The sequence below is a fragment of the Miniopterus schreibersii genome (genome assembly GCF_964146895.1).
Source record: "Miniopterus schreibersii genome assembly, chromosome: 9".
Classification (NCBI taxonomy): domain Eukaryota; kingdom Metazoa; phylum Chordata; class Mammalia; order Chiroptera; family Miniopteridae; genus Miniopterus; species Miniopterus schreibersii.
In genome coordinates this window covers 2,092,109-2,118,037 of record NC_138118.1, presented here as the reverse complement: position 1 = coordinate 2,118,037, position 25,929 = coordinate 2,092,109, and the positions used below count along the sequence as shown (strand labels likewise).

At 53.5% G+C, this 25,929-nt stretch overlaps 1 protein-coding gene across 3 annotated transcripts; it reads left to right on the top strand.

Annotated features, from left to right (window-relative positions):
* Window positions 1-1,243: 1,243 nt before the first annotated feature.
* Window positions 1,244-25,929, top strand: ACTR3B (actin related protein 3B; the record flags this gene model as incomplete). Of its 3 annotated transcripts, none has more annotated exons than XM_081147138.1 (12): window positions 1,244-1,380; window positions 6,259-6,314; window positions 8,277-8,401; window positions 9,176-9,286; window positions 10,842-10,937; window positions 12,611-12,718; window positions 14,393-14,536; window positions 16,595-16,768; window positions 19,110-19,202; window positions 23,610-23,724; window positions 24,685-24,768; window positions 25,444-25,925. In XM_081147138.1, the coding sequence occupies 12 exons, from the start codon at window positions 1,337-1,339 to the stop codon at window positions 25,674-25,676; spliced, it is 1,383 nt and encodes a 460-aa protein (XP_081003264.1). In that variant the 3' UTR covers window positions 25,677-25,925. The 3 variants fall into 3 exon arrangements, with proteins under 3 accessions (XP_081003264.1, XP_081003265.1, XP_081003266.1); XM_081147139.1 differs by having other exon boundaries at window positions 1,252-1,380; window positions 23,610-23,735; window positions 25,444-25,929; XM_081147140.1 differs by lacking the exon at window positions 24,685-24,768 and having other exon boundaries at window positions 1,337-1,380; window positions 23,610-23,735; window positions 25,444-25,924.

Genomic DNA, 25,929 nt, shown 5'->3' with positions numbered 1-25,929 from the left:
AAGGAATTATGCAGTGTTCTGCTAGGTATCATAAATAAATAAATATGTATATAATTTATCTTAATTGTTGCATTACAACATAGACATAAATTATATACATAAGTATATATGTATATATAATTTATCTTTATTGTTGCATTACAAATGTCCCCCCCATTTCTCCATTGATCCCTTCCCCCCTGCACCCCTCCCCCAGGCCTTCACCACACTATTGTCTGTGTCCATGGGTTATGCATACATGCATAGCAGTTCTTAGGTTAATCTCTCCCCACCCACCCACCCACCCTCGGTCGCCTTCCCCAAGATCCCTCAGTCTATTCCATGCTTCTATGTCTCTAGATCTATTTTATCCATCGGTTTATTTTGTTTATTAGATTCCACATATGAGTGAGACCATGTGACACTTGTCTTTCTCTGACTGGCTTATTTTCCTTAGCATAATGCTCTCCAGGTCCCACCACGCTATCTCAAAGGGTAAGCGATCCTTCTTTTTCACAGCTGCATAGTATTCCACGGTGTAAATGTCTGAGAAGATGCTTGATATTTCAATCTTCTTGACCTTGTAGAGACTTAGTTTGTGCCCTAACATGTGGTCTATCTTTGAGAACGTCCCATGTGCCCTTGAGGGGACGCCCATTCTGCAGCTTTGGGGTGAAACGTTCTGTAAACATCAATTTAATCCATCTGACCTAGTGTGTCGTTTAGAATCACCGTTTCCTTGTTGATTTTTTGTCTATATGTAGTTTTTATGGTGAAGGTTATTCATTCATGCAACAAACATTTGGGTGCTTTCCAGGGTCGCAGCAAGCACTATGCAGACACGTGCAATAGGCGCCACCCTAGGTCACCTGTCCCAGTGGGGGCGCGACAGGCTACCGATAAATACACATAAGAACCTGCTGCAAGGGTCCTGCAGGAAAGCAGGAGAGTGCTGAGACAGCCAGCAAGGTGCGGGGAGGGGACAACTTCCTTGAGAAGGTGACACTGGAGCCGAGACTTCCAGGAGGAGCCGCCAGGTCCGGGTGCACAGCAAGTCAGCTAAAAATAGCCCCGAATCTCCCGAGCCGGAAGTCGGGCGTGTGGGCTGCGACGCCTTTCCGCCAGCACTAAAGATGGCGAGCCGGTGGGCGGGGCGTGCCCGCCGAGCCCGCGCCGTGATTGGCCGGCCCGAGCGGCGTCACGTGGGCGTGGGCGGGGCCGAGCCTTGGGGCCGGAGCATCCCGGCGCTGGCGGCGGCGCTGCAGCGGCTGCGGAGCGGGCGGCGCGGGGCGAGCGCGGCGAGCGGACGGCGGCGGGGCCTCGGGCCGCCCGCGTGGGCCGAGCGGCGCTGCCGAGCATGGCGGGCTCCCTGCCTCCCTGCGTGGTCGACTGCGGCACCGGGTAAGAGGCGCCGCGCCGCGCACCTGCCTCGCGTCCGCCCCGGGGCACCTGCGCGGGTCCCCGCGACCCCCGTGCAGGTGCAGGCGCCCCGCCCCGCCCCCTCCCCAGGCCGGGACCACCGCGCGGGGGCGCTCACCTGGACCCGGAGGGGTCCCCGACCTCCCAGCCTCCCCGAATGCCGGGTTCAGGCAGGTGGCTGCAGACGCGCCCGCGGTCCTTGCCTGCTACCCACCCAAGGGTGCGCTGACCTCCCAGCGCCCTTAAAGCCGCCGCCTCCGGGCGCGCGCCGTGGCCCCTCGCCGACGAGTCTTTGCCTCTTGCCCTTGCAGGTGGTTCCCTCCGTCAGCCAGCTGGGCACCTTTTTTTTTTTTTTTTTTTTTTTTTTTGCAGCGCGCTCGGCTCTCCCCGGGAGCGCGCCGCTCGCCCCGGCTGCAGTTGGCGTAGACTCGCCTTTTCTTTAAAAAATTTAAAAGAAAATGCAAAATATACGCTTCGTTTTGAAAAACAAAAAAGTCTAAATTTGGAAAAGCCTGTTCGGCACGTAGATGGTTCCCCCCTGTAGTTTCGGGGCGTGATTGCTTCTGGAGGTGGTAAGATGCAGAAAAGACCTTTTGGAAACTGGCTCCCAGCGGCCCGAGCTCAGCTGGTTTTGGGGAGGTGCTTCCCGGGTGACCCCGGCCGGCCGGTGGCTGAGAAATGCAAGGTGCCTGCTCGCTTTATAGATGAAGCGCTTAATCAGATAACCTGCGAGGAAATGCAGTCTCTTACAGGTATTTCAAGGCGGGATTTTAATTTTAATTTTTTTTTTTTTTGCCATGGAACAGTGCGTGGCGAGTTCACCTTAGCCTGATCTTTTTCTGTACAGAAATGCGCTCGGCTTGGTTTCCTTGACAACCGTGTGGGGGTGTCTTTAATGTGCTGCAGTTCTGTCTCCCACTGATCTTTTTTTTTTCCTTTTGCTGCTGAAGGCACCAGCCCTGGTTACAGGCTGGGGGGAAAAAACTGCCTTTTTGCTTGTACTAATTCATCTTTTTATTTTTTTAAAAATCCTCACTGGAGGATATTGTTTCCATTGCTTTTTCAGAGAGAGTGGAAGGGGGAGAGAGAGAGAGAGAGAGAGAGAGAAACATCTATGTGAGAGAGACTTGTCGGTTGGTTGCCTCCCAAGAAAGCCCCAACCGGGACCAGAAATCGAACCCATGACCCTTTGGTGCGTGGGCTGATGCTCTAACCACTGAGCGACACCGGCCAGGGTTCCCCTTTATTCATTTATCATTTGCACCCTACCTGGCTTGGCTCCGTGGTCAGAGCGTCAGCCTGCGGACTGAAGGGTCTGAGTTTGATTCCGGTCAAGGGCATGTACCTTGGCTGCAGGCTCCGCCCGGTCAGGGCCCGGACCGGAGGCAACCTATCCATGGGTCTCTCTCACATCGATGCTTCTCTCTCTCCCTTCCACTCTCTCTGAAAAGCAATGGAAAAAATATCCTCAAGTGAGGATTAAAAAAATATATATATTTGCATGGGTTATTATTTTATCCATAGTGTTATAATCCATTATGTCATTCTTATAATAGCCAATGGGTTTTTATTTATTATTGCCATTACTTGTTTTGATGCTTAAATTGTGTCAGATTTCGCCAACAGAAGCCCATTCATCTTTAGATGTGTCTGTCTGCCTGTCTCTCTATATTTACATATATATATGTATATATATATAGACACACACATATATATATTTTCTTTTGAGTGTTTTGCTGTTATCAAAAGACTGCAGTGGTAGCCTGTGCAGTGCATACATCTGTTGTATTTTTTACTGGAGTATCTCTGGGTTATTTTTCTAGAAGTGGGATTTCTGGGTCAAAGAGGAAATGCGTAATCTAATTTTGCAAGACAGTGTCAAATCCCACTCAGGAGCATGTGTCTCCACCAGCAGTGTATGGGAGTGCCCGTGTCTTCTTGCAGACTCACTGACAGAGCATATTGCCAAATTTTTTTATTTTTACCGATCTAGAAGGTCAGTAATGACACATCTTATTGTAGTTTTAGTATGAACGTCTTCTGTCGTTATGTGAGAAATCAAGCATCTTTTCACATGGTTGAGAGGCACCTGCACTTCTGTTTACTGTCTCTTCATTTCTCTAGCCCATTTCCCTGTGGGTTTTTGGTTTTCACCTTCCTTATTTTTAGAAGTTTTTCATACATTAGGATGTGTTCAGGGCCCCACATACCACCCCTGGGTTTGGTGATTTGCTAGGAACAATCACAGGGCTGCATTGGAAAAGTCCAAAGCAAAAGCAGCCAACACTGGACTTCATAGGGATCTCAATCAGAAGCACCTCCCTGCAGTAACATGGTGACGTTTGCACTTCCCAACATAGATGAATCGAGCTTACAGTGTCGCCTTCTGCTCCGGATGCGCGACTGCAGGGGACACGCGAAGTTGACAGTAGTCAGACTGATTCCCCCGACTGCCAGAAGTGACGGCTGTGAAGAGGGAGGTTAACAGGAGTGGAGTAAGCCTCGCACAAGGACGGTTTCAAATGTTGGGGGGCCCAGCCGGTGTGGCTCAATGGTTGAGTGTCAGCCTATGAACCAGGAGGTCAAGGTTCCGTTCCCGGTCAGGGCCCATATCCAGGTTGGGGGCTCCATCCCCAGGAGGAGGCAGGAGGCAGCCGATCAATGACTCTCACCATTGATGTTTCTCTCTCTCCCTCTCCCTTCCTCTGTCTGAAATCAATAAAAACATATTAAAAAAAAACCACCCCAAAATTAATTAAAATGTTGGGAGCAGATACACATCTGTTGTATTTGCAGAAAGAGACAGTGGAAGGCGCACAAGCCCCGGAGGCGGGTAGCAGGCAGACACGGGTAGATGGGTGTAGGAGGGGCGGTGAGACGTCTTAATGGGGACCTTCCTGTGGCGTTTTGAAGCTCGACTGCGAGGACTTAGTGTCAAGGGCAGAGCTGTGGCTGTGGGTGCCGCTCCGTGCAGCCGCTGGCGCTGTGGCCGTGTCTGTCCTGACTCCGTCTGAGGCAGGCCCCGGGTCGGGTGCGTGGAGGCCGCCTTGCGTTGAGAACGCGGTGGGCGCCCGTGGGAAGGACCCCGCCCCCGCCCCGCTGCTGCCCTCGTGACAGGTGCTGACAAATAAACAGAAACCCGGGGGCTTCAATGTGAAAGTGGTTGGTCTTGATTCCTCACTTGCCTGTTAGCTCTTCGCGCATCAGATGTATCAGCTGCGCAGAGGGCTGGCAGAGAAACAATGTGACATTTAGTGTAGCCAGGGACCCCTTCAGGTAGCAACTGGGAAGGAAATCGGTGGATTTGATCACCAAACTGTTTAAACAGTTATATTTCGGAAAGCATGTAACTGAAGGTAAACAACAGATGGGGGAAAAATTAGAGATATATCTGAGCAAGCACTAATGTCCTCAGTATGGGAGAGTTGACACAAATTGATAAGATACTAAAACTAGTAGAGAAAAAAATCTAAGGGCAGTGCCTGGAAGAAATAGTAAAATTAGCATGTGGTAAAAATACATTTAAAAACCATGAAATTAATTTACTTGAATTTGGAATGTATTACCATGTCAAAAAAAAATTAGTATCAGGCGTCTTGAAAGGATTCATAAAATAGAGTGAATTAATAAAGTGACTTTCAGCACCCCCAGCAATGATTTACTCATTACAAACATCACTACAGAATGGGGGGCCCTGTCCTGACCTCACTGTTCATCACAGCGGCCTAGTCAGAGCGGGAATGGGGGGCCCTGTCCAGACCTCACTGTTCATCACAGCAGCCTGGTCAGGATGGGAATGGGGGGCCCTTTCCAGACCTCACTGTTCACCACAGCAACCCAATCAGGATGGGAGAGCTGACGGTTCCTTTCATCTTTTCATTTCCAGCAGATGGTTCTGAGTGGTGGTCCCCCCACCCACTTAAAAAAAAAAAATAACGTAGGAGGTTAGCAAAAGCTTTGGAACAATAGTAGTATTTGGCATTCATTCCAGTTGAGAGTTTTGGAATCTATCACAGCATCTTGACAGAAAATGGGCTCGGCCTGAAACGGTTTGATAAAGAAACTCCGTCAGGCATCTCAGGAGGCGGGAGCAGGTTCTGACGTGCGCCGCGGCATTTGAGGAGCATTGTGCGGTCACTCGCTCGCCCCACTGACGGTCGTGGAGCTGGGGAGCAGGTGCGCCGCCTTGGGAGCAGCCCTGAAGGGGCAGCCACCTGCTGGGATTGGGGCTCTTTCCCTGCCCACGGGCTGCCTGGCTCTGGCAGCTTCATTAACTCCTCAGCGCCTCGGTTTTCTCAGCTGCAAAGCAGTGATGATGTTTACTTTCTTCATGGGGTTTTTGTAAAGACTGAGAGAGTGTAAAAGCGCTTTTGTAGTTATTAGGGACACACAGATGTAATTTACGCGCTCATATATGCATACAAGAATTTTTCCAACAGAAACGAGCATACGATTTCACGTTTTTGTAACTGCTCGCTTATCCGAAATTCGTGTCTGATTCTCAGCCGTCACATTTTTTTTTTTTTTTTTAATTTCAAGGGAATATTTTGAGGCTCGCTATTTGAGGGCTTGGAGAGCTTATAATAAAAGACATTAATGGCCCGGCCGGCGTGGCTCAGCGGTTGAGCATCGACCTAGGATCCAGGAGATGGGGGTTCGATTCCCGGTCGGGGCGCAGGCCCGGGTTTCACGCTCCATCCGCAGCTGGGGGCGTGCAGGAGGCAGCCGATCAGTGATTGCCTCGCGTTGATGTTTCTCTCTCTCTCTCCCTTCGTCTCTCTGAAGTCAATTTTAAAAAAAGACTTTAATGGGGTGTCGAGGAGAGTGTCATCTAAACTGTCGGTGGCTTTGTGCTCCTAGGTACACCAAGCTGGGCTACGCAGGCAACACGGAGCCCCAGTTCATCATCCCCTCCTGTAAGTAGAGCGCCCCTCAGAGCTGCTCGGAGCAGCCTCACTGTCTCTCCAGGGGTTTCAGCCAACCTGCCGTCTTCATGGAGGGGATCGTTCCCGTGGCGGGGGCGGACTGTTGAGTCTGACACCTGGTTCTTGAATATTGCTGTTAGCTGCAGGTGTGACCTAAAAAGAAACCCCAACTTTCTGACACAGTGGGGGGCTTGCAGGAGGCAGCCAATCAATGTTTTGCTCTCAAATGGATGTTTCTCTCTCTTCCCCTCCCTCTCCCCTCCTCTCTCAAAAAATTTTTTTTAAAAAAGCGTAACCTGTGCTCCAGGTGATTCTGTGTGGTGCCGGTCTGTTTTCAGAGATGGGTTTGGTTTATCTCTGCAGGCCGCCTTAGTGAGTTAAGTCATGGCCTCCATGCCGTCCTGGTCCCATCCTCTGCCTCGTGGCCCCAGACATGCTCCCTGCTTCTGACGGGGACACCCCCAGGCTCGGTCCCCAGCATTTGCAGGTCGTGCCTGCTTCCTCCGCCCTGCAGGACCCCTGTCCTGTAGATTCCTGCCACCTTTCCCAGCGAGTTGGAGTGAGAAGAGGTGGGCGGAGTGATTTCCATCCTGTGTCACTTCTTTTTCTCCCCCTCTGCCCACTCTTCATGTGTAATAAATTGGGGATTTCAGATAGTTCACTTTTTTAAAAAAGAATTTTTTACTGATTTCAGAGAGAGGAAGGGAGAGGGAGAGAGAGAGAAACAGCAATGATGAGAGTCATGGACCGGCCCCCTGCTGGGCATCGAACCCACAACACGGGCTTGTGTCCTGACCGGGAATCGAACCTCGATCTCCAGGATCCTAGGTCGATGCTCAACCACTGAGCCACGCCAGCCGGGCGGGATAGTTCACTTTTAAAAACAATCGTGTCTGTTTACTGATTTATTTGGGAATAAACGATGCCAATGAGTGTATGGGTGCTCGGAGTAGAACCAGGGGTCAGGAATTTGAATGGGAAATTGGATCTTTGCGAAGCTCTCCACATACATTAGATGTTCAGTTCTGGAGGGGAGTTTGATATAATTATTTATTACTGAGTGTATTCCCAAACATCCAGGCTGAGCTCTTATTAAAATAGCATATCAGCCCTGGCCAGTGTTGCTCAGTGGTTAGTGTGTCAGCCTAAGGACTGAAGGGTCCCGGGTTCGATTCCGGCTGAGGGCACGTACCTGGGTTGCAGGTTCCATCCCCGGCCCCGGTCAGGGTGCGTGTGGGAGGCAATCAATGGATGTGTCTCTCCCACATCAATGTCTCTCTCTCTCCCCCTCCTCCCTTTCCACTCTCTCTGAAAAGCAATGGAAAAAAATATCCTCAGGTGTGGGTTAGAAACAAATTAATTAAATAAAACAGTGCATCAGAAGCCACTCGTGCATTTTTATAACAGTTTGATTTCTGTACTTTTCATGATATTAGCCTTCTCCTGGTTCTTTCTTTTAGTGGGAAGTCAGTTCTTCTGTAACAAGACTAAAAATACGTTTTAAATTTATATCTGATGCAGAGTTTTATTCAAACGATGTAAAAGCACACGGGCGTTATTTCCTTCCGTTCATTCTCCTCTTCTGTCTTATGGTTTTAATTTTGTCTCTTATATTTTAAAATTTGGAACCTGTTGATATATGTATATACACTTCAAGGGCATTTCACGACCTTGTGGAATACTTTTTCCAGCTGGAACTGAGAGATTGAATCGTGTAGCCTCTGTCAGCACTGGACGCTGACCAGCTAAGCTCCTGCGCCCGACCGGGGACTTAGAACCGGTTCCCGTAGTGCTTTAGAGGCTCCCGGATAGCATCTCCTCTGGGAACACCCTCGACCCCCGATAAATCCCCAATGGGGAAAATTTACTTTGCACATGCACAGGGCTTATATTACCCTTTCTTAGTTATTTAAATGAACGTCGATAGTGATGGAAACCCTCTTTTTTTTTAAGGTATTGCCATCAGGGAGTCGGCAAAGGCGGTGGACCAAGCCCAGAGGAAGGTGTTGAGGGGCGTGGACGACCTGGACTTTTTCATCGGGGATGAAGCCATCGACAAGCCCACCTACGCCACCAAGGTGAGCCGGGGGGAGAGCCGCGGAGCGAACCGCGGAGAAGGGCAGAGGGTCTGGAAGGTGTGCTTGGGACTGGCCTGTGTTTCATCCCTGTGTCTGAAAAGAGGTTTTGCTGCTGTGGTTTTGGACACGGGGACTCGAAACCCCGGGATGCAGCCTGGACTCCGGGACGCCGGGTTGCACAGGGAGGCAGGCTCTGCAGAGAAGGAAAGTCACAGGCTGACTAATTAGCCTGTCAGATACAGTTAGAAGTTGCAGGTGGATTAAAGAGAAGCACTGAAATTATGTAGCCATTTGTTCTAAAAAAGAAGAAAACACCTCCTGAGCTGTACTTTCCAGCTGCTGCTACATTGTTGAGACCGCCTTTGTCCTTAGAAATGGGTGGAGTTAGAGTATAAACAGTTACTCAACAGCCTCTCTGGTGAGGTGCCTGTTGTTTCCCTAGTCGGGTGGGGAAGGGCCGGCCCATATATAAGCCTCGAAATCCTTGGGTGCGGCCCTGCCAAGGCAACCGCAGGCGGGACTCGAAATTCAAGAAACCTAGTGTGTTTTTTTCATAGCTAATTTTTAAGTTGATAATTCTGTGTGGCCTGTGAATGACGTTATAAATTATCCAAATGGCCCTGGGCGGAAAAAAAGTTCCCCACCCCTGCCCGACGTGAAGAACATTCAGGGGAGCCTCCATCCTGCGCTTGCTCCGCCTCCCGGGGCCACGCCGTTAGGGTGCCCTGACGGACGGGCACCGAGGGCTGACGCACCTGGCTTCTCTTGCGTTAGTGGCCGATACGACACGGAATGATCGAGGACTGGGACCTCATGGAAAGGTTCATGGAGCACGTGATCTTTAAATACCTTCGAGCCGAGCCTGAGGATCATTATTTCTTAATGGTGAGTAGCTGGAACTGGGAGGGACACAGCTCTGTGGATTCCCAAGTGCTTGCATTTTAAACCCAAGGTATTCTTCCCCGGGGAGTCTTGAATTTCTGCAACAGTATGAATCAGGGTTGCTTTTCTGGGCAAATAACAGAAGGCTCAACGAAAATGTCTGAAGCCGCCCTGGCTGGTTTGGCTCAGTGGTTAGAGCATCGGCCCCTGGACTGAAGGGTCCCAGGTTCGGTTCCGGCCAAGGGCATGTGCCTGGGTTGCAGGCTCGATGCCCAGCCCCAGTTGGGGCGAGTGCGGGAGGCAACCCGTCGATGTGTCTCTCTCACATCAATATTTCTCTCTCTCCCCCGCTTCTATTCTTTCTGAAAAGCAATGGGAAAAATACCCTCTGGTGAAGATTTAAAAAAAAAAATGTCTAAAGCCAAAAGGGCTCATTGTCTCACTAAACGGGAAGTCTGGAGTCAGTGGTCCCCGGGGTTCATCACAGCCACTCAGTGGCAGAAGCAAGGGCCGGCCCAGGCCTGGCGCAGCGTCCTGGTGGTCCCCTCGGGCCCAGCACACCTGCCAGGTTTCCGCATCACCCCTGGTGTCCGCGCTTTCAGAGGGAGGCGCACCTGTTGAGATTCCCAGGTACCTTCCCTGTAGATAGGCCCATTGTCGTGGCCTCACCTGGTCACGAGGGCGGGGAATGGAGTTACCCCGACAGGTTGAGGGTAATCAGGACTCTCTCCCCGGGGCCGGGCGGGGCCTCCCTCTGATCACCTGGCCTGGGAGGGTGGGGGCCTAACCGGCCTCTCACAGCTGGGAGGTGGAGGGGGAACTGGCTGGAGGAGACAGCCGTCTGAGCATTTCCATAGCTCCGTGAGGTAACTGCAGGGCTGTGATTTTTGCTTCTTACAACGGAGGAAACTGAGGCAGGATTTTTTTGGCCGTAGTTGAAACCGATCCGGGTTATAGGCCCTGATTATATCGCTTAATCTTGTTCAGATAAAATAAAGCATTAAGGAGAAACGAGAAGAATCATCTCCTGGTCATGGACTCTGTCCGCATCGTACAGTCAACGTCACGTGTCTTCTTCCACAAAATGTTCCTTTTAAGTTGAAATTGATGACACGTGCGGGACGCGCGCTTTACGGGGAGCAGTCGCCGCCCGGCTGCTGTCCCGCTCCCGCCCCTCTAGCTCCGGGGGGGTCGCTGCCTCCGGAGGCCCGTCCCTCCCCTGAGATCCGAAGTCCCGGGTCCTCGGGCGCTCTCGCTGTCCCGGGCGAGTGTCCCTGCGCTCGGCACCTGGCGCCGCTCGGCTCCAGGGCGTTCAGGTGCTGCCGTCAGAGGTCGGGTTTCCTTCCCCGGAACCTGTTCTTGGTTGTGGTCCCTAAGCAGGGCGCCCAGGGAGGCCTTTGCTCTGCGGCTTCCAGGTCCGAGCCCGCGGCCCGGTTTCTCCGAGGACCACCCGGCTGCTCCGCTGTAAAGGGCGGTGCCGCCCAGCGTCCCGATGACCGGCTGATGTCATGGCGTGAAATCTGGGCGAGTACTGAGCTGGGTGACTGCTCTCTTACAGACGGAACCTCCGCTGAACACGCCGGAGAACAGAGAATACCTCGCGGAAATTATGTTCGAGTCTTTCAATGTGCCGGGACTCTACATCGCTGTTCAGGTAAAAGGGACACACAGACCCCCCCCGACACACAGACACACAGACACATACAGATGCATACAGACACACACAGACACACACAGACACACACACACACACGCAGACACACACACACAGACACATGCACACACAGACACACACACAGACACATACAGACACACACACACAGACACATGCACACAGACACAGACACACACACAGACACATACAGACACACACACACACACAGACACACAGACACACACACAGACACACGCACACAGACACAGACAGACACACACAGACAGACACACACACACGGACACACACGCACACAGACACAGACACACACAGACACACAGACACACACACAGACACACACACAGACACACACACGGACACGCACATGGACACAGACACACAGACACAGACACACACACACACACACACACGCAGACACACACACACAGACACATGCACACAGACACAGACACACACACAGACACATACAGACACACACACACAGACACATGCACACAGACACAGACACACACACAGACACATACAGACACACACACACACACAGACACACAGACACACACACAGACACACACACACAGACACAGACAGACACACACACACAGACACACACACACGGACACACACGCACACAGACACAGACACACACAGACACACAGACACACACACAGACACACACACAGACACACACACGGACACGCACATGGACACAGACACACAGACACAGACACACACACACACAGACACACACAGACACACACACAGACACACAGACACAGACACACAGACACACACAGACACACACACACATAGACACACACACAGACACACAGACACAGACACACAGACACACACAGACACACACACACATAGACACACACACAGACACACAGACACAGACACACAGACACACACAGACACACACACAGACACAGACACACAGACACACACACACAGACACACACACACACAGACACACACACGGACACACACGCACATGGACACAGACACACAGACACAGACACACAGACACACACACACAGACACACACACACAGACACACACACACATAGACAGACACACAGACTCATGTACTCACCCCCCCCCCCACTCATCTAGACCGGGGTGGTCCAGCCTCACCCTTCGGATGGGCAGCTTTGTGGTGGGGCTTCCTGTGCGTCCGAGACTGTTTAGCGGCATCTCTGGCCTTGACCCACCCGCATCTTCTCCCCAGGGGTGACCAAAACTGGCACCAGGCCTTTCTCAGTGTCCCTGGGGGGCAGAGTGACCCTAGTTGAGAACCAGCGCCCAAGTCCCACCTGAGCAGAATTTCCGCAGACCCCACACGTGGCCTTGCTGCAGCCGCCCGTGGACCCCACCGGGAGCCCCTGGGTCAGAGATACCATCTCTGACTCCGTAGGGAGGTCCCCGTCTGTCTCTCTGACTTTGTAAAAAGTCGATTTATTTCCAACTCGAGTCCTCCAGCCCGAGAACCTGCAGGCTCCTCGTCTGACCTGGGATTTGAATTCCGGGGGGAGGCGAGGGATGTGGGGGGAAGAGAGAGGCCGCTCGGTAAGGAAGACCTGTCTCTTGGCCTGCGGGCGAGCCTGCGGGCGCCGGAGGAGCCCTGCGCTGACGGCCCGTGTCCCGTCCAGGCGGTGCTGGCCTTGGCGGCGTCCTGGACGTCCCGGCAGGTCGGCGCGCGCACGCTGACTGGCATCATCATCGACAGCGGGGACGGGGTCACCCACGCCATCCCGGTGGTAAGCAGACTAGTCACTGCCTCTCTCTGTAGGACTCCCCCGATTGGAGGTAAGGGAACAGTTACAGAAAAAAAACGCTTCTGTAATCAAAATACCACTTTCAGTGCCGTGGCCGTACTTAGGTCACGAGAGTTGTTCAGCCAGGAATGTGAAGAAAGGTGCCCGGCCTCCGTGGCGTTGGCAGTGTCTGCCATCGGTTGCCGGCCCCTGGGTGGGGGCGCCAGGGCCCCGCCTCGCCCCGGGGTCACGTGAACGGGGGCAGTTTCCTGCGCGTTCTGCGCTTGGGGACAGGCGTCACCGGGGGAATGGGTTTGCGGGCGCGGTGGCTGGCCACGCCGTGGCTGTCTCCGTTCTGTGACTCACAGGACGTGGGTGGCTCTAGAGAAGGAGCCGCTGGTCTTTGTGAGGATTTATTCGCGAGCCGGGAGGGGAGGTTGAACGACTGACCCGCAGAGTGCTCTGCGATGTCGCTGTTCGGTTTTACATTTCAGAATATTAGAGAAGTGATTCCCCGTTGGGGCTTTAAGAGACTCCTGTTTCTTTATTTTATTATTTTATTATTTTATTTTTGTCCAATAAACTATTTAAATGAACTGCAAGTATTTGCAGTTGTTTTCTGCAAATAAATTGAGCCCGTCTGGAGGGAGTGTACCGGGGAGAGTGCCACCGGCTCTCATCCCTGCTCTTTCCACCAGGTCGTCTTCCCAGAGGCAACCCCGCTCCTGGTCATTTATGTTTATTAGAAGGACGTCTGCGTGCACAGGGGCGTGTGCGTGTGACGTGACGCCTTCTAACAATGCAAACTGGGGCCTTTTTTAAAAAAAAAATGCACTTCCTTTCGTTGAGAAGACAGGCACCATTTATTTCAGGAGGTTGAAGGAAGGCTGCACCGATGTGCTTTAGTCCCTCAGGGCCGGAGCTCCTGCAGGGAGGGTTGAGGTGGACGTGCCCTCGCTCGGGAGAGAAGTCGGATGCCCCCCAGGCCCAGCCCCTGCCCCTGCCGGGGTGCCCTGTGCGGGGGGGCCGGGGGGACAGGCACGACTCCACGGTGCCCTCACAGCATCTTCTGTGCTTGGAGCTCCTTCGAGCCAGTCTCTCTCATTTTTAAAAAATGTCTGTTTTGTGTTTTTTTAAAAATTGAGTTTAGAGAGAGAGGAAGGGAGAGGGAGAGAGAGAGAGTCACCGGTCGGCTGCCTTTTCTACGCCGCCTACTGGGGATCAAGTCCGAAACCCTGGCATGTGGCCTGACCCCGCATGGAGCCGGTGACCTCTGGGTCCACGGGAACCACGTCCAACCAGCGGAGCCGCACCGGCCGAGCCCAGATTGTTGATTTTTAAATAAAGATAGACTTATAGTTAGTTTAGCAGTTCATAGATGAAAATCTCCTTTTGTTAAGGGAAAAAATAAAGACTGGCTTCACGGTCCTGACACAGGGCCTTCCTTTCGGGAGACGGACTGGCCTTGGTGCTTTTCCGAGCACGTTGTTCTGGTTGCTTGTGGGGAGGCCCGGTCACGTAGCGGGACTGCGGACGCAGTCGCGAAAGGGCCTTGCCCGGGGCCGAGGGGGGGGCCCGTGAGTGCGTTTGGGCCGCGAGGGCCGGGGGCCCCCGTGGAGCCAGGGGCGCGTCCCCGCGGGAGCTGCTGACACTGTCCCCTGTCCCCTCTCCCCCCAGGCAGAAGGCTATGTAATCGGGAGCTGCATCAAACACATCCCGATCGCAGGTAGAGATATTACGTATTTCATTCAACAGCTGCTAAGGGAGAGGGAGGTGGGAATCCCTCCTGAGCAGTCACTGGAGACCGCAAAAGCCATTAAGGTAAAAACAGACGGGGAACGGGCTGGTTTGGGGTGAGAGAGAAGGGCTGTCTGGACACTTCCCCTGCCGCCGTGACCCCGCTCCCCCCCTGCCTGTCCCCTCCCCGCGAATGTGGGTCTTCACCTGCTTGCTGCCCGAGCTCAGTGGGGGCTGAAGGACCTAGAAGTCGGCCCTTCCTCCGAACACCGGCGTGGCCGTTCCTGGGTAGGCGAGACGGCTTGGGGACCCGCCGAGCCCGGCCACGCGGCGCGGCCTCGTGTAACTGGAGCTGATCAGGTGGAACCTCCGGTTAAGCGAGTCCCGCGGCTCCCCCCGCACGGCTGGTCCCTGGACGAGGCGCCCACAGCGGCGGCCGTGACTGCGGGAGTCCCGGGCGGTCGGCCCGGGTCGGGCTCCTTTCCAGCCCCGCTGTGTGTGGCCTGTGCCCTGCGAGCTGCGGTTCAGAACCGTCCGCTCCAGGCCCCAGAATCACTAAACAAAGCCGCCTGTGTTTTCTCGGCTCTAGTTACCGCGCCGGCAAAGCTGCAGGAAGCTTTAGAATGAGACCAGTTCAGTGAGGAGCACGGCTCGTCGGGGCCGGTTTGCGTGTCCGCTGGGCCCGCTCAGTCTGTTACCTCGGCCGTGGCAGCCGGCAGGCCCTTTTAGGGGAACTGCGCAGGGTGCAAAAGCAGAGCAGGTTACTGGGTTTTTTTATTTTTAATTTTTTTAAAAAGACTTTTTAAAAAAAGAAAATATCTTTATTGATTTCAGAGAGAGGAAAGGAGAGGGAGAGAGAGAGAGAGAAACATCAATGATGAGAGAGTCATTGATCCAGCTTGCAACCCGGGCATGTGCCCTGACCGGGAATCGAACCCTGATCGCCTGGATCCTAGGTCGACGCTCAGCCGCTGAGCCACGCCCGGCCGGGCTATTGTTTTTTTTTTTAAATCAAAATGCAAAAGAGTCTTAGGAATGGAAGGACAACTCTTATGTAGATGAAGAGAGAGGATTTTGTGTGTTTTTGGAGATCTTAGTGTGGGGTGTGAGCTTGAGCATCTCCTATGGTTTTGAGGTGCAGGGTGGTGGTGCTGAGGGGGGGAGAGCCTGGCCCCCCGCCCCCCACTGCTTTCCTCCCGTCTGAGCTCCCAGTAACCTCCCTGGTTGAAGGAGAGGAAGCATCAGAGGTGCCCCCACATTTGCACGACACCCTTGGTGAAAGCAGAGGTATTTCAGGATGGGGCGCACCCGTATAGTCTCGCCCCCTGTATACAAGGCCCCTCCTCCCCGCCTGCCCCCAGGAAGCTTTCAGAAGCTGGTGCTCGGTGCCACCTGCCGCTTGGCTGAGGGTGGCTCTCAGGACAGGTGACCCCCCCGAGCGTCCAAGTCGGGCGTCGCCAGGGGCGGAGGGAACACTGCACATCTAGGCAGGTGGCCCAAGGTGAAGGCCGCGAGCACACTGTCCCGCAGCAGCGGCGCCGTCCAGGCCCGCCTGAGTCTGCCTCTGCTTTCCGTGGCCCCTGCCACGTCTGTAACCCGCTGTGCCACCTGCTTCCTCGTATGGACTCCGCCAGAGCGCACGCCCCGGGGCCGGGACCCGAGCGTCTGCCCCCTTGTCCATCCCTGCGCCCGGCTCTCAGCAAATACTCGCCGCGCAGCTCGTGGCCGGGCTGCGTCCGGGGCGCAGGGTGGGCGCTGGCAAGTGCTGCGGGCATCGGGCATCGGGCCGTCTGCTGCTCGGCGGGCGAGGCTGCCCTGCGGGCCGGCTGGTCCAGGGGGTGGCCGTGGGTGCCGGGGCGGGTGCCGTGGGCGCCTGTGGGGAATAATGAAAGAGGAGATGGAGATGAGATACTTAGTAGATACCTTGAGACATTGTTTCAGAAAACATGCAACAAATCTGATACAGTAGAAAGCCGCTCCCCAGGCCCCAGAGGAAAGGCAGTCCTCTGCTGGGAAAGGCCGTGGGGGGCCGCGAGCTCGGCGGTCTCGGTTCGGGGGTGTTGAACACTTGGGGTTCCCGGGTGCCTGTCGGAGGCCCTGGCTTCGCCGCTGACGCCCGATGCCGCCTCTGTGTGTGCGCAGGAGAGGTACTGTTACATCTGCCCCGACATCGTCAAGGAGTTCGCCAAGTACGACGTGGACCCCCGGAGGTGGGTCAAGCAGTACACGGGCATCAATGCCGTCAACCAGAAGGCGTTCGTCGTGGACGTGGGCTACGAGCGCTTCCTGGGGCCCGAGATTTTCTTCCACCCCGAGGTGAGGCGCTGGCTTCTCGAGTCTGTGGCGTGCGCCCTGCATGGGGCAATGCTGCCCCCCCCCCCCCCGAGTGTAAAGATCCCTCCCAGTCGCTGTGCGAGGCGGCCGCCGGCTAAGCGAGACGGCTGGTGTGTGGCCCCGAAGGTTACAGCCCCCGGGACGCCCGTCTGCCCGACCGACTGTCTCCCTTTGCTCTCCGTGGACGCGACGGTCTGTAAATAGTAACACTCGGTTCTGCCGAGAGGCTTAGGAGGAAGCTTGAAGAGCAACGGGAGACGGTGGATGTGAAAGGAATCGCAGGCTGACAGGGAACCGAGTCACTCTCAGGGCCTCTGTGTGACAGCGAGGTCACGTAACCTCGCCATCTGATCCCGGTTTCTGCCCAGGGCACCTGCCGGCCGTGTCCCTGCTGCCACTCGGTTAAAGCTCGTGTCCGAGGACTGTCCGTAAGGGTCACCCCTACCGTCCTTTTCGCCGGGAGTCACACATATTATCACGTCGGTGGAAGCAGTAATTCAGGGGAAGCATTCTACGGTTTAAATAAAATGCATTTTAAAAAGATTTTGGTATATTTTCCTGCCTGATTCAGTTTGTATTCAACAGGCAGGTTGCAAACTGCTGCCTGTTTTTATTTTTATTTTATTTATATTTATTTTTAAAATATATCTATTGATTTCAGAGAGAGGAAAGGAGAGGGAGAGAGAGAGAGAGAAACATCAATGATGAGAGTCATTGATCGGCCGCCTCCTGCTCGCCCCCTGCTGGGGATCGAGGAGCCTGCAACCTGGGCCTGGGCCCCGACCGGGAATCGAACCCCAACCGCCTGGACCCCAGGTCGACGCTCCACCGCTGAGCCCCGCCTGGCTGGGCGGCTCCTGTTTTTAGATGTGCATATGACACGGGAATGGCACAAAAACGTGTGTGTGACTATAACCTGATAATATTGTACCCGTCCGCTCGTGCCCTTGGTATCATTGACTTGGAACAGACGTAACGCTGACCCTGTGCAGCGAACGGCGCGGCGGGTGGGACCCCTCCTCCCTAACGCTATTGCAGGTCAGAGCTTTCCTGGATTTTTAAAACGTGTTTCCAATGCCATGTCCTTGAATTATTTATGCTTCAGCTCATTTAACTTAAGGAATTGAATCTAAAGATGTTTCCTCAGTAACAGGAATCTTATGTTGTTACATTGTGTGTGTTTTTTAAATTCTCACCCAAGGACATGATTTTCATTGATTCTAGAGAGAGAGGAAGGAGAGGGAGAGAGAGGCAGACATCGACGTGAGAGGGAAACATTGCTTGGTTGCCTCCCGCACAATCCCCAACCAGAATCGAACCCGCAACCCGGGCATGTGCCCTGACCGGGAATCGAAGCTGCGATCCTTGGGTGCGCAGGCCGACGCTCTGACCAACTGAGCCCCACCAGCCAGGGCAGTCGTTACGTTTTATTTATTTATTTATTTATTAAAAAATTTTTTATCTTCACCTGTGGATATTTTTTCCATTGCTTTTCAGAGAGAGTGGAAGGGGAGGGAGAGAGAGAGAGAAAGAGAGAAAGATCGATGTGAGGGAGACACATTGATTGGTTGCCTCCTGCACGGGGATCGAGCCTGCAACCAAAGGTACGTGCCCTTGGCTGGAATCGAACCCGGGACCCTTCCGTCTACAGGCTGATGCTCTAACCACTGAGCCACACCGGCCAGGGCCAGTCATTACATAATAAAGCCACTGTACAGCGACCTTTCGTTGCCTCTGTTTTCCCCTGTATCCTGGCTAATTTTTTCACACATCAGCGCTCACGAGCGACGTGCTCACTACACACGGTGTTTCTCACCATTCCCCGCGCGTCGCGTGCGTGCTTCCCACATTCTCAGCAGCTGGCTTCGCTGTGTTTAGGACGCAGGGCTGGTCCGCCTCTGTTACTGTTCCGTATTTTTCCTTCACGAAAACCACACCTTTCGTCTCTTGAGGGCACGTGTGTTGTCCTCAGTCTGCGCACACCCAGTCACGCGGGATTCACTTACCACATCGCTCGGTTTGTATTTGTTAAAGTTACTTTTTAAAAAGCGTGCTCACCCAGCTGGCGCGGCTCAGGGCTTGAGCATCGGCCTATGAACCAGGAGGTCGCGGTTCGATTCCCGGTCAGGGCCCAGGCCCGGGTTGCAGGCTCGGCCCCCGGCGGGGAGCGTGCGGGAGGCAGCCGATCAATGACTCTCATCCCTGATGTTTCTCTCTCCCTCTCCCTGAAACCAGTAAAGGCATATTTAAAAATACGCACGTGTTTGTTCTTTCCTGCTGAGAGAAACGTGTAATGTTTCTTCTGTGTTCACGTACAATGTAGTTTGCCAACCCGGATTTCGTGGAGTCCATCTCGGACGTCGTCGATGAGGTGATACAGAACTGTCCCATCGACGTGCGTCGTCCGCTCTACAAGGTAGGAGCCACGGGCCCGGTGAGGTGCTGTGCGCTCCTCCCAGTCGTCGGCCCACTGCCCTCGGGAGAGGTTATGACTGTCTCCACGCGGGCCCTCCCATGTCCCCTTCTGTCTCACAGCATTTGTTAAAGGCCCCTCTGTTGGCAAAATGTTTTTCTTGGAGTGTGGGTGCCTTAGACGTGTGAAGTATGACTCAGTAAGCTGGAAGGATTTAATTGAACTCTTCTGGTGTCTTTTACGGTCATCCGGCAAGCTGTCTTTTAAATTGGACAATTGTAACGATACGTGTGGCTTGAAAGATGAAAGGGATGCGTACTCTCTGACTTCCACGAATTCCCCTGGTTTTGTTTGACGCGTGTTTAGGTCCATTGGGCTGACGCGGCGTTGCCGGAGGAAGGCCGGGCCTGAAATGAAACAGTCAAATAGAAAACGCTCACGGGATACTTTTTTCCAAAATTCTTCGATGGCAGGGAATCTTGAAACTTGAGAAAACGCTGATTCTAATGATAGCTACGTGGTAATTATAGATCGGAGAAAAGGAAGTATTGCTAACAGGCACGTATTGAGAGCGGAAAGGGACGGTTGGTTAGCCTCCCCCGCCTTCGGTTAACCTCTGCGCGAGGGGTCCTGCGCTCAGCCCAGCCTCAGGCAGCCGCGTTTCACGGGGGAGGGACTCAGCTTTTCACCTGTGCGCCCTTTAAAAAGAAATAGGTAAATCAGTGTAAATTCAGATGAAAAGATGTCAGTACCTATTGGTCGCTGAAAAAGCAGGTTGTGAGATTTGCACATAGCGTTTCACTTTATGTAAAAATGTAGTTTGCATGTGTGTGTGTGTATATATATATATATAGAAGGGAAGGTTCTGAATGACATAGGCTGAACTTTCTTTTGGATATATCAATTCTTTAACTGTCTTCAGTGGCTTTACTTTCTCTGTTCTTTTTTTTTTTTTTTTTTCACTTTAAATAATTTTTTACTTTTCAATGAAACTTGGAATACAGTGTTATATTCGTTCCGGGTGCCCAGCCCAGTGGTTCCACGTTCTGACGCTGTACATAGTTTTACGGACTGCACTCCTCACACTGTGGTTTACATCCCTGTGACTGTTCTCTAACCACCAGTTTGTGCTTCTTGATCCCTTCACTTTTTCTTCCACCCCCCAAACCCCTCCCGTTGACAACGGTCAGAATGTTCTCTGTCTCCGTGAGTGAGTCTGTTTCTGTTCTGCTTTGTTTATTTTGTTCTTTAGATTCCACATATAAGTGAAATTGCCTGGCATTTGTCTTTGTCTGACTCATTTCACTCAGCATTATGCTCTCCAGGTCCATCCGTGTTGTTGCAGATGCAGGATTTCATTCTTTTTTATGGCTGAGTCGTATTCCATTGGATATATGGGCCGCTTATGTATCCATCTGTGTATCGACGGACACAGGTGTCTTTCGTGTCTTTGCTATTGTAAATAACACTATTGTAAATAACACTATTGTAAATAACATACGGATGTATATATCTTTTCAATTTAGTGTTTTGGGGTTTTTCAGATCAATACCCAGAAGTGGAATTTTCTTTTTTTTTTTTAAATTCTCACCTGAGGATATTTTTTCCATTGCTTTTCAGAGAGAGAGAGAGAAACATCGATTGCCTGCCTCCGACCAGGGCTGGGGATGGAGCCTGCAACCGAGGGACATGCCCTTGGCCAGAATCGAATCCTGGACCCTTCAGATCAGGGGCTGACTCTCTAACCACTGAGCAAAACCAGCTGGGGCTGTTTGTTTCCGTTTTCATGAAATACTTTTTCCATCCCTTTACCCCCTCACTTTATTTCCCCATTGAGGGTCTTGTTTTCTTGTCTGTTCAACTGCCATATGTCTTTTGATTGGAGCGTTGACTCCATTTGCATTTAAAGTAATTGTGGATAGACATGTACTTATTGCCATTTAATTATTCATGTATCCTGTCTTTTCTCTTTCTTAAAGACTCTTTAACTTTTCCTGTAGTACTGGTTTGGTGGTGGTGACTCCTATAGCCTTTCCTTGCCTGGGAAGCTCTTTATCTGTCCTTTGATTCTAAATGAGGGTCAGCCCCTCTGGCCTGCAAAGTTTCTGTTGAGAAATCAGCTGACAGTCTTACGGGAGCTCCCTTGTAGGTGACGAACTGCTTTTCTCTTACTGCTTTTAAGACTCTCTCTTTGTCATAGCTGCCACATACCCTGCGATCTTGCGTCTCCTCTAGGACTCCACACAATACAGCTCACGTCTTAGAAACAGGGTTGCTCTTGCTTCGCTGGGGTCCCAGTCTTTGGATTCAGTTCTAGAGTATGAAAGCCCTTGTCCCTAAAGAGGCACATTCTTTCACAACATGATACAGGGATCGCTGCCTGGAGCTTCAGACGAGCTGTCTTCACCTGTAGTGAGTAGTTGGTCGGGTCGGGTGGAGACTTCTCTGTGGGCGGTTGACACTGTGTCTGCAGTGAGCCCAGGAAGTTGGTTAACGTCACCAGGATGGTCAGTAGATGGCACTGTGTATCCGTGAAACTGGATTTGGTGTAGAGCCTCCAGTACAAACATACTTAGGGTGACAGCATTGGGGATTGTTGTTATTTTTAATACCATATCAGGTGGTAATTAAGTGAGCTTACTACTAACACGGACTCTTTCTGACTTGCATTTCGGCGACTGACAGGTGTGTGGTGTGTTTGATGGTAGGAGCTGGGAGGTTTTACTGGCACACAGACAGGATCCTTCCTTCTGGAGAGGTAGTTTTCAGCCGAGACTTCCATGTGACACCCTGAAGTAAACATTTGTGCAGCACAGGAAGGTGTCTTTGTGAGTGTTGAGGGCTCTTGAGAGACACAGTGCACACACGGACCTCGTGAGCAGACGGTGCAATCATGCTAACTGTACGTAAGGACTCGCGGCAGTTGAGTAGGTCGGAGCGCTGTGTTGTCGAAACACATTTTCCTAAAAAAATTTAGAATCTACAGATGAGCAAAGGGTATTATTTCCAACTTAAGATGCATTTAGAAAATTGGAGAAGTACCAAATCGTCAATAAAGAAAACTGGTCTCTCCTGTCATCACTGCTTCTTGGTTGTGACTTTGCTGTTCTTTCTCTTTAGTTGTTTGAAATGCAGACGCATTGTGCTGTATTTATACTCTGTATCTGGCATGTCAACTTAGTGTCATGTTGTGAACATTTTCTTAAGTAATTAACATTCTTCAAAAATATTTTTAATGGGACTTTGTGCTCCATCCTGTTTCAGGATCCAATTCTTTTTCTGGATTTAGGTTTTTCGATATTTTTTTACCTGGGTCAAGGTTTCTTCCTTTCCCGGGACAGACACAGGGCCATGTGTGATCAGTGCCAGTTCTCATCTGAGAACTCGCTGACCGCGTGGAGCAGGCGCTTTCTGGCTGAAATGCTCACGGGGCAGGTCAGCAGGTCTTCCAGCGCCCGCAGACTTCCCGTCAGAATCCCTAGTGGCCTGTGGGTGCCGTGAGGGCCGCCAGCTCACGGATTCATCGAGCGTGTTTGTGGGAACCTGCTGTGTGCTGGTCATTGTTGTGGGCGCTGCGGGCTCAGCTGGGACAGACCAGCAAAGACTTCCTGTCACCATGGACATTGCACCCCTGTGGGGGCAACACACAGAAGTAAACAAATGAGCAAAAGGCCCAGTGCAGGTGCCCAGGAGGCGAGGGACTCAGGGCGAGTGGGGCCAGGCCTCACTTCCTCTGCACGGTTTCCTCGGGTGATAGTTTCTGTAAGAAAGTGAAGTCAGGATGGACTTCATGTCACTTTCATTGTGCTAAGTAATATCCTGTAGCCTGAAAGAAGACGCCTTTTCCATCAAAATCTGGTAGGAGATTTAATGACACCCCCCCCCCCGTCACCTCCCTTGCTCCCCAGGCTTCTGTTGTGGCCACTTAGCAGAGTCTCAGGGGGAGAGAGGGGACGTGGGCAGCAAGGGCGTCTCACGTGAAAACACCTTGCTCCCTGGCACCCCCTTCTGGTGGGTCAGGTGTGTAAGACGACCTGCTTCCCCGCCATTATTAAGGCAGAATGAGCGGAAGGTCCAGCGTGACTAGGCCATAGGTTTTCTCATAACCGGTCAGTTTGTTGGTTTATACAGTGGCCTCGCCCTCCTGGTCCTTGTCAAGGGTCCCCATTGTGCATAGTGACCCCCCCCCCGGGGCAGAATCGGTTTTCGTTTTCCCCGGGTTATGACTGAGGAGTAGAGCCGAGAGGAAGCGTTTGTGGCACGGGAGACACTGCGGCGTCCGCCTCTTGGGCAGCGTGACGTGGCCGCCCCGATGGCCTTCACACCGGCTGCGGTGCGGTGCCAGGCCCGCGGGAGCTCCGTGGGGCGGCGGGTGGCTCACCCGGGGAACCCCTCTGCTCTGTCTCCTAGAACGTGGTGCTTTCCGGAGGCTCGACCATGTTCAGGGACTTTGGCCGTCGGCTGCAGAGAGACTTGAAAAGGGTGGTGGATGCCAGGCTGCGACTCAGCGAGGAGCTCAGCGGAGGCAGGATAAAGGTGGGGCCGGGACGGGTGCGGGTGAGGGGGAGCTGTGTCTCCCGGACTCCAGGCTGGGGGCTGAGCCTGCCGGTGCCGGGAAACGGAAGATGCCTGAGTCACTGTCTCAGCCACGCTGCGAAGTTCCACCCAGGGTGTTGCCTGACCTTGGGGTGTGGTTGGGCCTGGTGGGCCCGCAGTGCAGCCCCCACGGCTTCCTGCCCGCCCCCGGGCTGGCCTGCGGGTCTCCCCTGTGCCCTCGGCCATCGCGTGAGGACCGGTGTCCCCAGGAGATGGGCTCCCTTTGCAGGAGGCTCTCCAGCGCCCTTTGGGGGGGGTTCTCCCTGAACTAAAGTGACTGCCGTGAGCGGGGAGCCGGTGGCAGTTGTTCCCCACTAGCCGGCCGTTCCCTTGGGCTCCTAAGTGAGCTGGGGCTTCGGTGCAGGGCTCACGGGTGCGAGCGGATGTCCCCACCGGCTGAGTCACACTGCTGGCAAAATGTCACTCCTCAGAGCATTATTGGGACGCTGAGTGGTATTTGGGATTATCGCTCCAACCCTAAAACAACTAATTTGTTCAGTGAAAAAAATGAAGTGGGTTAGTGGCTTAGATTTTTTTTTTTTTCCTTTTCAAAATGCCTTTAGTGTTGTGAGAAATACGCACCCCCTCCCTGACGGCCTGCTGCTCTCGCACCGCCCTGGGGGGGCTGGGCTGGGGGGCTGGGGGGTGAGGTAGGGGGGTGGGGTGGGGGCGGTGGGCTAGGGGGCGGTGCTGGGAGCTGGGTGCTAGGGGTTAGGGGTGGGGTGTCGGGGGGCTGGGGGCTTGGCAGCAGGAGCTTCCTTCCTGAGGCAGCGAGTGGCTGACACCCACAGAGGGATAGGCCGGGAGGGGCCGTCCCGCCAGGCGGAGGCGGCCGCGCCTGTCCATGGAAAGGTCACTGCCCGGGGTGACCACGTGCCTTCCCCCGCAGCCCCGGCCGGTGGAGGTGCAGGTGATCACGCACCACATGCAGCGCTACGCCGTGTGGTTCGGCGGCTCCATGCTCGCCTCCACCGTAAGTCCCCCGCGGCCCCGCGCGTGGGCTTCTGCGTCCTTAGCGTCCTGAAGGTTGGACGGTGCCTGTGGCCCTAGCCAGGCGCACATTTAATGAGATGGAAAACGTCTAAGTGTCCTCGCTCGTTAGGGGCGCGGATAGCGTGGGTCGGTGAAATCCAAACGTCACCCGAAACGTCTGCGTGCATCGTCCATTCCAGGAGCTTTTCCATAATTATTACTTTTCCCCCTGAGCCGTGCGGGTAGGTGACCAGTTGCTGATCTAGGGCGGGCGCAGAGTTGATCCCAAACGGAGGCTGAGTAGATGTGTGTGTGTGTATTTTTTTCAAATATGTGTTTATTGATTTCACAGAGAGGAAGGGAGAGGGAGAGAGAATCAGTGATGAGAGTCATTGATCGGCTGCCTCCCGCACGCCCCTTGCTGGGGATCCAGCCTGAAGCCCAGGCCTGCGCCCTGACCGGGAATCGAACTGCGATCTCCTGGTTCATGGGTCGATGCTCAACCGCTGAGCCACGCCGGCCGGGCAGGCCGAGTAGACATTTGACAATGAAGCGAACCCCACGTAGCTGCTCGGGCCCCGGGGGGAGGTCAGGGGGTGCGCGCTGGTCTGGGGAGGGCTGGGGGGCCTGCTGTTTCCTTCCTCCCGGGGCTCACGTCCTGGCTGTTTCCTCGCAGCCCGAGTTCTTCCAGGTCTGCCCCACCAAGAAGGACTACGAGGAGTGTGGCCCCCGCATCTGCCGCCACAACCCCGTCTTCGGGGTCATGTCCTAGTGCCGGCCTCGCCCCCGTCACCCGGCCGTGTCACCTCGGCGAGCAAGTGTCCTTCGAGCCCAGAGACGACCTCGGCTCCTGCAGGCGCAGCGGGCGGCGTGGGTGTCGAGCGGTGGGCTTGCGTCCCGAGTGCATGAGGAACCCCAGCGCCAGCTCCGAGAACCACCTGTCGGTGCCCCTCCTCCCTCGCGTCCCCCTCGTTCCACCGGAGCTTCTAGGGACAGCACACGTCCGAAGGAGCTTCCCTTTGACGTCAGACATTGTTAAGGAAATCAACCTAGACCAGGGCGCAAAATAGCCCCCCCGCCCCGGAAAGAATATGGGACCATAAGCCCTGTCCCTTCCAGCCTATTTTTGTAAATAAAATGTTATTAACTTGAGATACAAATC